The following is a 14,383-nucleotide window of genomic DNA, read 5'->3' on the forward strand; positions in this document are numbered from 1 at the left end:
AATCCAACCCATTCACCCATACTAACTTCACTTAGCCACCTAACTAACTCATCCCATCAAAGCTAAGCCACTTACCTCCTAACCCCCTTTCTAAGCTAAGCCTAATCCCCCTCATAAACATGTGCATAACATTAAGCAAGGGTTAAAACTTGCCAACCCAAGTCAAATTTGATGGTCTCCCTTGTCCTCTTCCATCCCTATCCAAGTGCATTAATGGCTCTTACATGTCATTAATGTCTCTTACATCCCTCTTACACACTCTTCCTCCCTCATTACTCCCCTTAACCCTCCATTTTGACCATCCAATCCCCTTGTGACACGGTTCACAAGGCTAGAGCTCTAAAGAAGCACAATCCATGTGCTCTCCTCTCATTGCATCCTAGCCCTTCTTTACCTCTCCTCCCTTCTCACATCCTAACCCTTCATCTCACTGCCCTTTAGCCTATAAATTGAGCCCTTCCCCTCTCACAATCCATCATCTACCAATGAAAACTTATAATGCCCCGCTAACCATTGCAATATAGCCATTTTACATCATTGTCATGTCAAAAACCAACCTACACATCCATTGTTGATTCCTCCACTCATCTCCATGCTTGATAAAAAACCACCACTTGAAGCTTGAGCACAACGAAGCACACATCCCATACCTATCTGGACACATCTACATCATCACAAGTCACACCCAAGGAGATTACCATTATTGGTTTTCCTTCCTTCATGGTGTCTACCTTGTCTTATCATAAATATTGCTATTATTTAGTTTTGTGAATGTTAAATTTGTTATTAATGTTCATAGCATACTAGGTTTTTAGCATTACACTTGGTTGCTCATTGAAATATGTCTAATTCAAATTTGGTTAAATTATATCCTTTGAAAAGAGCATGGAGCATTGGATGAGTGAAAAATAGTGGGAATTCCATAGCATAGGGTCGAGACATGTGAACCCCACTTTTGTCTTATCCTTATTTTCTCTTTTGTGCACTAATATCAGGTAAACCAAAATGTCGCCCAAACACACCAATGGTGTAATGGTAGATTTTGGAGATTAAAGATGGGAGGCTATGAATTTGAAACCCATAAAATTACTTTTGATAGCTCCTAAGTGCCTTATCTTTCTCTGAGATGCCATGTGGAAAAAGTTAAATTAATTGTCTCCCTACTCGATTAGTCCACATTAAATGCCATGTAGGTGTGACATCATCATCAAAACATTTTTTACACAGTTCACTAGTTTTGACGGCCACATATCACCACATGTTTGGGTCAAGATGTTGACTAGCATGTTGATGTCTTGATGATGTCATCTAGTCAACCATTTTCCTAGGTAACTTTGACTAGCCATAACTTCTACATATGGATTTCATTTTTTAAAACCAAAACTAGGTCTAAAATCAGCACTATGTGCACTTCAACTTGATATAATTTTTGTGTGGATTTGAGACAATTCATTTTCACCTTTTTAAAGTCATCATTTGGTTTGCTAGTTTGACCAAACCTTTGACTGAGAGTAACTTTTGTATGAGCTCCTTTTGACTTCATTCAAATTGCAAGAGGTCAAGTTTTATGAGCCCTTTACAATAATTTTGAATTTGAGAGATTTATACTAGAAAATCTTTGGCTTTTCTAGATCTTCTTGGGACATTCCTCATGCTTAGATGACCTACTTGTGGAGTCATATGTTTTTCTAACATTTCCACCCAATATTCTTCTCTTAGAGAATTGTTAAGTTAGAGGTGCATTGGTGTAGGAGCACACTCAAATGCATCATCATTAAGGAAATAATGTATTAAAACTTCTCCTTTTGATTCATGTAATAAGTCCTAAATGTAAGACCAAGGGACACAAGATGCAATTATAAATATTGTCATCTACCTTGATTCTAGGGACATTTTATGCTAGGACTAAGAGTCTACGTGTTAAGAGGTCTTAAATATTATTTTAAATATATCCTAAGTCTTCTAGAATGCAAGAAATAACGACAGCTTGCTCTTGGCAACTTCTTACTAAAAGTTTTCAAAGTTGCTAATAAGCAACTTTTGTATTTTTTTTGTTGTAATTGTGCAAAATTATTCCAAACCACCTTTTAGTTGGAGGGACTATTTGGACAAGTAGAAATAGGATGGAAAATATGTCCTATGAGAGATTGGAATTGAGATTGTACAGACAAAGCATTGAATCAATAAGAAAATGGAGATTTTGGTGTATTTTTGTTATTTTTGGGTGTTGTACAGAATTGTACAGCCTCATATCATTGGATGGGTCACATGACCAATTAGATGATTTAGTTACCTTCCACTGCATGTGGTTAGAGGCTTTAAAGTGAAGGAATAAGCAAGCTAGGAAGGTTTTTGTGCTAACTAGTCCAAAACAAGCTCGTACCTAGGGTTTCATCTTCTTTTGCTAATGTCTTACAAAGTAACTATGGGAAAAATCTATGTTGGACTAACCTCTAGTCTTTCCCTTTGAGATTTTTGATATGGCTTAACCGCCTCCTACATTCTATAAGTCTAGTGGATGTATCAGGCATTAATAGGTTGATCTTTTGATGCAACGACAACTCTAGCTTGTAACAAGTGGTATCAAAGATTGGTCATAGGTTTGAATCTCCTCGGGTAACACTGAGGGGGAAATTTTTGGACTAATTACCAGCCTTTCCCTTCAAGATTCATGACATGGCTTAACTGCCTCCTGTGTTCTATAAGTCTAGTGGTTGTATCGAGCATTAACAGGTTGATCTTTTGGTGCAATGACAACTCTAGCTTGTAACAATCTAATCCTTGGGGATTTTTAGGGTATGGAAATGTACTTTAAGATTTTGGTGGTTGCAGGTTGTGAAAATTTTGGCCGCTAGAGTTATCAACAAAACCCTAGGACATGCATCTCCATGTGACTATCCTATTTTATGCAAATGAATGCATAGATTGAGTTGGGGGTGGAATTTGATGATGAAGTCAAAGACTTAATCATATTTCATGATCCTTGACATGATCTAGGTGTTAGTGGTGATTGGGAGGCAATAAAAAGGGTACTTTCTTTGTAAATGAGCCCTAATTAGGCCTAATTCCTATTAGGTGATTTAGAGGATTAGGGATATTAGGAGATTGTTCAAGTTTTCATCTCTTGGGATATCTTGAGGATAGTTGAAAGTGCCTTGTTGAACTAGAAATCAAGATTGGTTGTGTCCTTGGGAGCAAGTTATTCCAAATTGATGATCACAATCCTTGTAGCCCTCCTTAAGGAATGTAAGTTTCTTTGTATGCCACAAACTTGGGAGTTGGGTTGTGAAGTCTAAACTTGTTTAGTTTTGATTGTTTGAGTGTGAGGGAACCTAGATTTCACCCTGATAATCAAGTACAAGCTTGAGTACCTATTGTTCCTAGATTTGGTCTAAGTAGCCTAAGAGAAGGCTAGATTGTGGGTGTGGACTACCTTGTGGAGTTTGAACCTATCTTGGGAGTAAGATAGTTGGAATATTTTGTTCTTAAAAACCTATCAAAGGTGATAAAGGAGTAGATGGCTTGGGAATCTACACCACAAACTTTTAGTGTATTATATTTCTAAACATTCAAAAATGTGTGTAGTTACTAATCATGTTCAATTTTGGAAGCTTAAAAATAAAGTTTTTTTTCCCTACCAAATACATTAGTTGTAAATGTTCACTAATTGAGAAAGTGGGTAGTTACTAATCATGTTCAACTTTGGAAGCTTATAAATAAAGTTTTTTTGCTACTAAATCCATTGGTTGTAAATGTTCACTAATTGAGAAAGTGGGTGTGATTTCCTCTATATGCTTGTAGGCTCAAGTTTGGGCTATGAAGATTTCTTTTGATTTTCTACATTTGTGAGGTTTTCTCAAATACTAGGAGAGCATCATGCACACTATTCATGTTCCTATTGATGCTTATATTGAGCTACCCTTCTTCTTACCATGCATAAATGAAATTGTCCCCCCTACCAAAACCACTCTTCCACACTCCCCACACAAAAATATGGTTCACCTTACATCTCCTCATCATAAAACTTCTAGACATTATCAAAGTGGTAATAATGTTATTGTTATGAACTTTTTGCTATGAAAGGGTGGTGTATTCTCTTGACTATGTATGATCTATAAGATATGCATGACACTAATAGACTTGATTGATCCACTAAATATTCCCAATATTAAATGTTATGACATGACACACCTTTCCACCTCCTAATACTACTAACTATTTTTTATATTTCTTATTTATTCTTAGAATTTTATATTGCAATATATTTGACATGTGATATTGCTATCAAGATTCAACTATGTAGTTTTTGAGTTCAACTCATTACACTAAATTTCATGAGTAGTGGGTCACAAGAACCCATCTCTCAAGAGAATGAATAGAACACTTGGCATTGATTGTATCTAGGTGATGCTCACAAAGCTGAAGTATTTGGCCCTTCCTAGGAGGTCACCCATCCTAACACTCCTCCAACTCAAGTACACTTAACTTTGGAGTTTCCTCCAAGATTTGTAAAACCTTCAAAAGTTGTGATTTATGAACTATTTGTTATAGAGCCCCTTTATCTCATCAATTGATAAGTAGGAGATATTTTCCAAAGAAAGTCAAATGGTCATATGTCTATTAGGATTGAAATGTGTAGTTTTTGAGTCAAACTCATTGAATTGGGGTTCATGAGCAGTGTTTCACAATAACCCATGTCTCATGAGAATGAATGGAACACTTAATACTCATTACATCTAGGTGATGTTCACAAATGTGAGGCATTTGGTTTTCCCAGTACCACTCCAACTCAAGTGTGCTTAACTATGGAGTTTTCTCCAAGGTTAATCCAAGTTATATTGCAACCCCATTTATAAAACCTTTACTGTACAAAGTTGTCTCACCTTTCAGACTGACTTATTAGAATGACTAAATTTGAGTATTTGTATCTAAAAAATAATTTTGTTCAAACAAATGATCTAGATAAATTCATTCTAGCTAAGCTATATATGGTCTCAAACATTTTCAATTGGAAATGTCTATTAAATGCATGTTTTAAACTAGTTTGTATCCAATTACTAAAGAAATCAAATTATTTTATAAAAATGACATTTTAATAACTCTTACTATTTTTTATGATATTTTTTTAGTAACATATAAACATCATTTTATAGAGCTCAAAATCAAGAATATTTTCATATTGAGTTTATAGTGTTTTAGTTAGATATAGTATATTGTAATTACAAAATTCTACAACTACGTATTTTAACACTCGAAAAGATGTCAAATTTGAGAAAGAAAAAAATGTTAAATCATATAAAAAAAATAAAAATTTATACAACGTTCTACAGGAGAGAGTCCTCTTCTAAAATGTATAATTTTTCTTTTGGTAGATTTTTTTTTTTGAAAAATGTGGTGGGTGATGAAAATATCGATTTTAGGTGAGTTGAAATTTGAATCATTATAAAAGAGAAAATATAGGTCTAAAGCCAATTTTTATTTTTTATTGTTATTTATGACATAGTGTGAGATCAAAGAGAAAAAGTTTATTTCCATATATTTTTGTGGTGGGAACTAGACCCCTAATTTTCAATATTTTTTAGCAACTAAAAATTTATCTATAAAAATTAAGAAAATATATCAATTCTTATTCTAAATAATTATTAAAAATTAGAATCCTAAAATTCATCTATTTCTACACATTTCATTAGTTTAATTCATTTTCAGGTTCTAAATAATAATACTAGTTTTATGTCATTGAAGGTGAGCAATTAGCCTTTAGTTAGTCTTTTCCATTACAAAAGGGTGACACAAGTTTGTGCTTTTACCTTTCAACATGTGCTTTTCCTTCTGAAGCATTCATTATAGAGCCCCTTTAACTTGTCAAATGATAAGTAGGAGATATTTTTGAGAGTGGAATTGTGATATTGCTATTAGGATTGAGCTGTGTAGTTTGAACCAAACTCATTGACTAATGTTTCATGAGAAATTCAAAAAAACAATACTCTCGTGAGAATGAATGAAACACTTGGTAACAATTGCATCTAGGTGTTGCTCAAAGATGTGAAGAACTAGGTCTTCTTGAGAGGTCACCCATCTTAGTACTACATAAAGCCCCTTTAGCTCATCAATTGATAACTAGAAGATATTTCCTATAGCAAGTCAAACTATGATATTGCTATCAAGATTCAACTGTGTGGTTTTCAAGTCAAACTCATTGACACAAGTTTTATGAGTAGTGGTTCACAAAAACTCGTCTAGTCTTATGGGAAACATTGAGATGCTTAACACTCATTACAGAAGATGCTCACAAAGGTGAATCATTGGGCCTTCTAAGGAGGCCAACTATTATAATACCACTCTAACTCAAGTGCGCTTAACTATGGGGTTTCATTCAATTTTAAGTCTCCTTAGCTTACAACCCAATTTGCAAAACCTTCAACAAGTGTTGTGCCTTATGAACCATTCATTATAGATCCCTTTATCCATTCAATTGACAAGTAGAAGATATTTTCTGTGACAAGTAAAATTATAATACTATTAAAATTCAGATTATTTCATAAATAGTAATTCATTTAACCTTTTAAAAGATGTAAAATTGACCATAGTTTTATTGTACTCCCTCAGGTTATACAATATATAGGAGATATTCCCAATTAAAAAATCTAGCAAAGTTTTACAAGCAACAAATGTTGACGAAACTTAAGAATACCAATGTTAAAACAGTCATTGGATTTGAATTTGAACCCTACCCCATGGAATGTTGAAAGTCATTGCTTCCGACTCGATCAATTGTGATCCAATGTTGAGAAGTATCTTCTATTTGAGTTTAAGTTCTCAAAGCTCTCCTTCCCTTGTACTCTGGTTTGGACTATTCACTCATAACATCTCTTGTTAATATATTATATTTTCTCTCAATTCTTGCAGAAACTTCACCTCATGGCTTTCCACCATATGTATTGTATGGTGTGGATCGCCTATCTGTTCTTCACAACATTGAAAGTTCAGGCAGCACCCACGGACATGAATGAAAGTACATGGCAGTTTTTATTCCTTTTACATGCGTTTCACTTCACTTATCTGAACTCACATTCTATAGTCTCTAACCCTCTCCTTTTGCTTTTGGCAGTTGAAACATTGAAGATAGTTTTACGGAAACTGGGTAAAACAGATTGGAATTTCAGTGGAGATCCCTGCATAAACTTTCAACAATTCAGTTGTGAATACTGTGACAAGAACAAGAATATTTGTCATATTACCAACATGTATGCTTTATCTGGTTATCACTCCCAACCTCTATGTTTTTTATACTTTAGGATTAGAAAAATCTTTATTTTCTGGGTGTTTATATTACCCAACAGTTAGTTCCCTCCTCAGGGACTTTCAAAGCATGATTTTCTTATAAGATGAATATCTCACATACTGCAAGAAGCTATATTTTTATGAGTATTCCATTTTAGGTATGGGGGACACATAAAAAATTCATATTGTTAATATTGTATTGCAGAACACTTCCAAGCCTAAATCTGAATGGAGTGCTTCCACCAGAACTGGCCAATCTGTCACATCTTGTGGGACTGTAAGCGAGAGCAATATTATATATTCACAATTTTATCATTTGGGTTTATTACAGCTGAAAAAATGGTCAGAATAGGTGTATAGAAAGCTTTTAAAAGAAACAATTATTGACTTCACTTAACCTTAATTACTACTAGGATCATGTTATATGATAATAGAGGGGCAGTTTAGACAAGCACTGTTTGTTCTCTTTTTCACTTCTCTGGAAGCTAACTTTGGACTTTGGGTACACTTGAGCACTATACTTTAGTTTATTTTATAATTGTAAAACAATCTTCCAGGGCTATAATCTGTCTTATTTGTGGAACTGTAACTGAGCAATATTATATTTTTACAACTTAGGGTTTGGTCAAGTTTAAAACAAGGTCAAAATATAGGTACAATAGCAAGCTTTTTGAAAATCAAGCGTAGAACTCACTGCTGATAATATTATAATAGATCCATGTTATATGATAACATAGGAGCAGCTTTTAAAACAAATGTTTGCACTGTTTTTTTATTGAGTCTTTTATGAAATATTTGTAATTATTCGATATAGGAGTATGAGCTTTATGGCTAAATCTCTTCAACTAAGAAGCAAGGACTAAGTTAGAAACTAACTTAGAACCTTATACCCAGACAATCTTCCGGGTATATCATTTGTCTTACTACAAGATGAACCCATTTTTCTCTTAGGCCTTTTTTTCAGAGGCTAATTGTTTTTTGTTCTCCTGAACAGAGATATTTCAGATAATTATCTCAGTAGCTCAATACCTAGAGAATTTGGTTCCATACACGCCTTAAGAAATTTGTAAGTTCTCTACATTCTTTCCTCATACAGAGTGCCATCATGTTGATGTGTTTCTCATTGAAATTCTTGATTGCCTGTTCAGATCTCTCTCGGGAAATCTCTTGTCCGGCCCTATTCCAAAGGAGCTCGGAAATCTTGAAAACTTGGTTGAATTGTAAATCCCTCCCTCTCATTATTCATGTTAATTTGGTTCCTTTTGAAAAATGTTTTCACAATAAGAATATAAGAGTCATGTTTTCATTTTCATAAATGTTTGAAACTTTTGAACCATAAAAGCATATTTCCTCTGCAGAAGCCTTTATTCCAACAAGCTTAATGGTTCGCTCCCCCAAGAGATTGGGAACTTGTCAGCACTGCGGAATATGTATGTTTATGACAAATTTCAACAGGATCTTATATAGTCCTAAAAATAGTCCATCCATGTGTTTTTATAGCAAAAACCATTGTTTTGTGCCTCAGTGTCACTTCTTATAGGCTTAACCCAAGCCTAATCTGGGTGATATCTTATGCAGTTATTGGTCTCCTTTCTTATGCAGGTATTTATCTTCTAATCAATTCAAAGGAGAAATACCTCCAACATTTGTCAAGCTACAGAATCTGACAGAATTGTAAGTACCCATGTTCTTCCACATATATTTCTTCACTACAAAGAAATTACATAGGTTAAAGAAATGTTCTCTGTAGTAGAAATGGTTTAAGAAATTCAATTAAATTACTATTAATGGTGGATACAGTTTTGCATCTAGCAATGGTTTCGTGGGTAAAATACCAAATTTTATTGGGAACCTGAGCAAGCTTGAAAAACTGTGAGATTACTTACATCTTCTGTAAATTTGTAGTGGGACACTAAGGCCAAATGAAACAACAAATCAATATGCATGTTAAGATCTATTTTACTTTCTGCACCATCTGTTGTTGGAGATTAATCTTAGAACAGAGAAAACTGTGTTTTTTGCAGGATACTTCAAGGAACTTCTTTAAAGGGACCAATTCCTTCATCTATTGGGAATTTAATTGAAATGAAATACTTGTAAGAATGCGCTCTGCTTTCATGCCTAGATTTTGTAAGATAGAATTTACTATTAACCAAAAACAGCTAGAACAATAACCAGTAGCTATTCCTATGAATAGATTTTAAATTTATTTTCTATAAGTTAAAACACTTACATATTGGTCGCTGTGTAGCCCTTGCATCTATCATTGCATGCATATTGATTAATAATGTGTATTCAATGATATATACACTTCAAACATTCACAGGAGGATAAGCGATATAGCCGACGGTGGTTCAAGTTTGGACTTCATAAACAATCTCATAAATCTGAGGGAAATGTAAGGAAAACAATGTCCCTAAACTACATTTTCTTTGAAGTGGACATATTTTTTGAAGTCTATATCTTTTTATACTACTGACTTACGATAACTGGGCTTGTTGCAGAGTTCTAAGAAACAGCAACATCACCACGAAAATTCCAGACATAAGTAACTTGATGCATTTGGAAGCTCTGTAAGTTGTAAGCTTTGATGTCACAAGTATCAGAAATCTACATTGCATTAAAAGTAGATTTGATATTTTATTGGCCATTAGAATTTCTTTTCTTTGCAAAATTCCTCTTTGCAGAAACAAAATCTATGGACTATCTTACATAGGCCAGAAATACACAATACTGACATTCAATCATACGTTTCTGTTGTTCTTTCTAGATTCAATTGTGATTGTATCTGTAGTAACTTTTCAGATCATATTTTATCTATCATTTTATTTTTTGAATTTTCTGATATCACGATGAATTATACAGTATGATCCAAAATATTGATCCAAAAATACAATCACACTAAATTCAAAAATAACAATATCAAAATATTATAAATTGTTGAAAATTGGTATCATCAAACATGTCACATTATTTAAGTGCTATATACGTAAATGTTTACAACTCCTAGAGGTGTGTCTAACTTTGTAATAGTCAGGAATCTGTTTCTCATCTTTTCTTTCAATGCTTCTTTGTCAAGGAGATTTGGCACATTTGGTTGGGTGTTTGATGTAAGGCTTGCTAACATATCTTCTCTTCGTTTGAAGTTTGGACTCGTTGGGGAAAAGCCTTGCAAAAACCTTCATTTTTTCAAGTTGCACGGGCTCTTGTTCCTCCTTTTATCATTTGACAAGTTTGGTTGGAGAAGAATCACAAGATTTTTTAGGACACAAAGATGGGTGCTTTACACATGTAGTGGAAAACCATTCAACTTTTCATGAGATGACTTTGGTTAATAGTGATTTGATTGAAGGTGTGGATTCTAGAGACATGCTTATTTCCAATCATCTAAATTTTCCTCTCCAAGGGGGTGCTCTTGTGTATATGTTGATCATGGAAAACATCCTTTTTAGTGATGTGGCAACTAGTCTTGCTCCTACCCTAGCTTCTTCTAGGGTATCCTTAGGTCTTTCTCTTGACCTAATAGGGTTGCTAACTACCCTACTCCCCTTAGGGTCCTAACACTAAGATCCTAATGCATTCAACTAGTGCACATCAACTAGGTAGAACAAACATGCCTTTACAACTTCCTAGGCTTTCTTAGGCCTTATTGCTTCCTCATCACTAACTCCACAAACCACCCCAACTTCATGATTAACACCCCAAATGGAAGTATGAGTATCTCAAGAGACCCTAGGGCACTTCCCAAGACTTACTACCACATTTGGAATTGAAACCCTAAACAAGTTCCAAGAAACACATCAAATTGCACAAAACTATTTGCAAAAAGGCTACAAGCAATTAGCCCTCCATTTGATGAAAAATTGGATTAACTTGCAAAAGTTCCTAGCAAGGGGGTAAGCCACATACTTTGAAACACCCTTCTCAGAGTACTAAAGGATTCTTGAGGTCTCAATCTCTCAAGTCATCCATATAGTATGACATGTTCAGGTGCCTAAAAATTAGGGTTTCCAAGGTAATTAAACTAGTTTGGCAAGAAACAAGTTTTATACTCCTTAGAACTCTTTACTAACACTCCACCCTATAGTTGGGGTTTCTACACATCTTCTTCCTTCACAATCCACACTTTGATTAAAACATTTCAAGCATTCAATCACTCTTATTATCTCTTATGCATATTATGATCCCTAGCCATGCATCATTGGCTCGCCTAGGGCATCACCACAAAAACACTTCCATTGCTTCCCAAGGCCCCTCCTTCACTATATAATATGTACAAGGAATCATCTTCCTAATCACAAGAGATCGTACAAATCCTACGGTAGGAAGAGTTATGACTTCATTTTTCCTAGTGGCTTGGTTCAGAACAATAAGCAATCAAGAAACAAAATAATTTGTTCAAGAAACTCAAACCCTACAAAAACAAAAACTAAAATTATACAAAATCCCAAGTAAAACTCCTCTAATGCTTCCAAACACTAGAGTTCCAAATTTAATCCATTAAAGTACCAAGATCCTCAAAAACATAAAATTATACCTATTAACTTGTTGACGGTCCATAAACACCAAAATGACTCAAACTTCCAACCCTTTCAAAAGGTCAAGGATGACCTTAAATACACATCCAAACTTCTATCCTAACTATTTCAAAAAATTACTAAGCTCCAACTAAAAAGTTGCTCGAATTCAACAAAAGTTGTCAATGTTGTCAATGACAATATTGAGAATTTTTGAGCAACTTTTACATCTTTTAATGTTTGACCCTGAAACTTGCTCCAAAGGTTACCAAACCTTACCAAAAGCATCAAATGGATACAAAGCATGTAGGAAGGACCTTAAAATAATTATTTTTCCATTCTACCCTTCTAAACACAAAGATGCCCTATATGACCTAATCAAGTAGCTATGAGCAATTAAGGCCTCATGAGGTTTTCTCACCTTAACTCACCACAACCTAGGACTAGATTATCACTATTATTCACCTTGTGGTGTGGCTAGCACCACTACAAGCCAAAATAACATAGGAGCCCTAGGTCTTCCATGAGCCTACCTAGGTGACCCTACACCATACTCCCCCACAAAAGAAAATTGTCACTCCTATGGACAATAGGTCTTAGGGGATGCTTGCCTTGTTGAATTCTACCTCAGCAACCCAAGTTTCTTCTGAATATGGCTTGTTTTCCACTTGATGAGGTGCTCACGGTACACCTTGTTCTTGGTGGCCTTCTTAACTCTGGAGTCCAACACTTGTTTAGCTGCCAACTTGCTTGATGAAGGTACTACTGGAGGCTCCAGATCAACACTGACTCCTAGACTTCTCTAAGGTAGTGTACCCTTGAATTCTACCAAATCTTGGACTTTGAAAATAGGAGCGATGCCCAAATTTGAAGGAAAATCAATTTTATAAGCATTGGCACCATATTTGGCTATGGTTTTTCAAGGCTCCACCCTTTTCATTTGCATCTTAGTTGGTACTCCCTATTCCAACCTATTGGGTGATGCGATGCGCTCCCCTGCCCACAGGTGGTTAATTATGTGGTGTTCCATGTTCACTAAAAGCCATGACTATTAGTGAACATGGAACACCACATAATTAACCACCTATGGGCAGGGGAGCGCGTCGCATCACCCAACAATCTCCCCCTCGACGCGCATACCAGGTGCTTACGTGGGTCAGGAAGGCACCGGGGAGATTTGAACCCATGACTAGGCCCTACAGTTGGTATCAGAGCCTGGTTTTGGCCTGGTCATGGGTTCAAATCTCCCCGGTGCCTTCCCGACCCGCGTAAGCACCTGGTATGTGCGTCGAGGGGGAGATTGTTGGGTGATGCGACGCACTCCCTTGCCCACAGGTGGTTAATTATGTGGTGTTCCATGTTCACTAATAGTCATGGCTTTTGGTGCAACAGTAAATGGGCCCAACACAACCTGGATTTGTTCAAATGCACCATAACATAATCACTAATAGAAAATTGAATGTCTTTCCTTCTTTCATCCACCTTGGCTTTCAATTTATGTGTGTTATCTTGGATGATCTTCTTGACTTGTTCTTGGATTTCTTTCATGGTTTGGGCAAAATCTTCAGCATGTCCACTTCTATGTTCCATTCCTCCAAGATCCCTCAACTCACATACATGCCTTGGATGCATCCCATACACAATCTCAAAAAGGCTATTGCCTATGGTCCTATTCCTACTATCATTGTAAGCATACTCTTCTTGGGGAATGATGACATCCCATGTTTGCTTGTACTCCTAAGTTAGGCACCTCAAGAGATTACCTAGCACCCTATTAACCACCTCAGTCTAGCCATCAGTTTGAGGATGGTATGTTGAAGAAAATGAAAGATCAGTACCAAGTTTGCTCCATAAAGTCTTCCAAAAGTGGCTCATGAACTTCGCATCTCTATCTAAAACAATGTTTAATGGTAATCCATGAATCCTTACAACCTCCTTAAAGAATAGGTGTGCAATGCCGCTAGCATCATTGGTAGTCTTACATGGAATGAAGTGCCCCATCTTACTGAATCTATCAACAACTACATAGATACTATCATAGCCCTATTTTTTCTTGGGCAGACCTACTATGAAGTCCATGCTCACACACTCCCATGGCCTATATGGGACAAGTAAGGATTGATAAATTCCTGCATTACTCATTCCACCCTTAGCTTTCATACATACCATGCATTTCTCAATATACCTTGTCACATCTCGAACTAGTTTAGGCTAATAATAGAACCTTTGAACTAGTTCTAGAGTTTTTATCACACCAAAGTGTCCACTTAGACTCACATTATGTTTTTTCTGAATTAGGTTCTCCCTTATGGATCCCCTTGGTACACATAATTGATTGCCCTTAAATAGCAATCCACTTTGCAAGGTAAATTCAAAGAACTTTCTATGGAAATGGTTCTCAAAATCAGAACATACATTATATGCCTCTGTAATGTCTTCATCCTCCTTATAGAGACTCTTGAAGCTCTCTATCCCAATGCTATACAACTAAACTTCTTGGATTGTTAACAATCTCCTTCTTAATGCATATGCCACCTTGTTCATAAATACTTTCTTATGCTTGATTGTGAAGGTGAAAGCTTATA

The 14,383-nt window shown here is 35.5% G+C and overlaps 1 protein-coding gene across 6 annotated transcripts in view; it reads left to right on the forward strand.

Moving 5' to 3' along the window:
• The first annotated feature begins 6,646 nt into the window (after positions 1-6,646).
• Positions 6,647-14,383, forward strand: part of LOC149571919 (putative LRR receptor-like serine/threonine-protein kinase At1g56140) — a 108,706-nt gene continuing 100,969 nt past the window's right edge. For 3 of the 6 annotated variants that reach the window (XM_089813326.1, XM_089813327.1, XM_089813329.1), the window contains exons 1-11: positions 6,798-7,012; positions 7,109-7,244; positions 7,487-7,558; positions 8,276-8,347; positions 8,430-8,501; positions 8,640-8,711; positions 8,884-8,955; positions 9,082-9,153; positions 9,306-9,377; positions 9,608-9,679; positions 9,786-9,854. In XM_089813326.1, coding sequence (XP_089669452.1) covers positions 6,919-7,012; positions 7,109-7,244; positions 7,487-7,558; positions 8,276-8,347; positions 8,430-8,501; positions 8,640-8,711; positions 8,884-8,955; positions 9,082-9,153; positions 9,306-9,377; positions 9,608-9,679; positions 9,786-9,854 — 875 coding nt within the window. In that variant the 5' untranslated portion in view covers positions 6,798-6,918. The other 3 variants (XM_089813328.1, XM_089813331.1, XM_089813330.1) reach the window with 3 other exon arrangements.

The sequence above is a fragment of the Cupressus sempervirens genome, chromosome 2 (assembly GCF_028749045.1).
Source record: "Cupressus sempervirens isolate cs-2001-9-10 chromosome 2, ASM2874904v1, whole genome shotgun sequence".
NCBI lineage: Eukaryota > Viridiplantae > Streptophyta > Pinopsida > Cupressales > Cupressaceae > Cupressus > Cupressus sempervirens.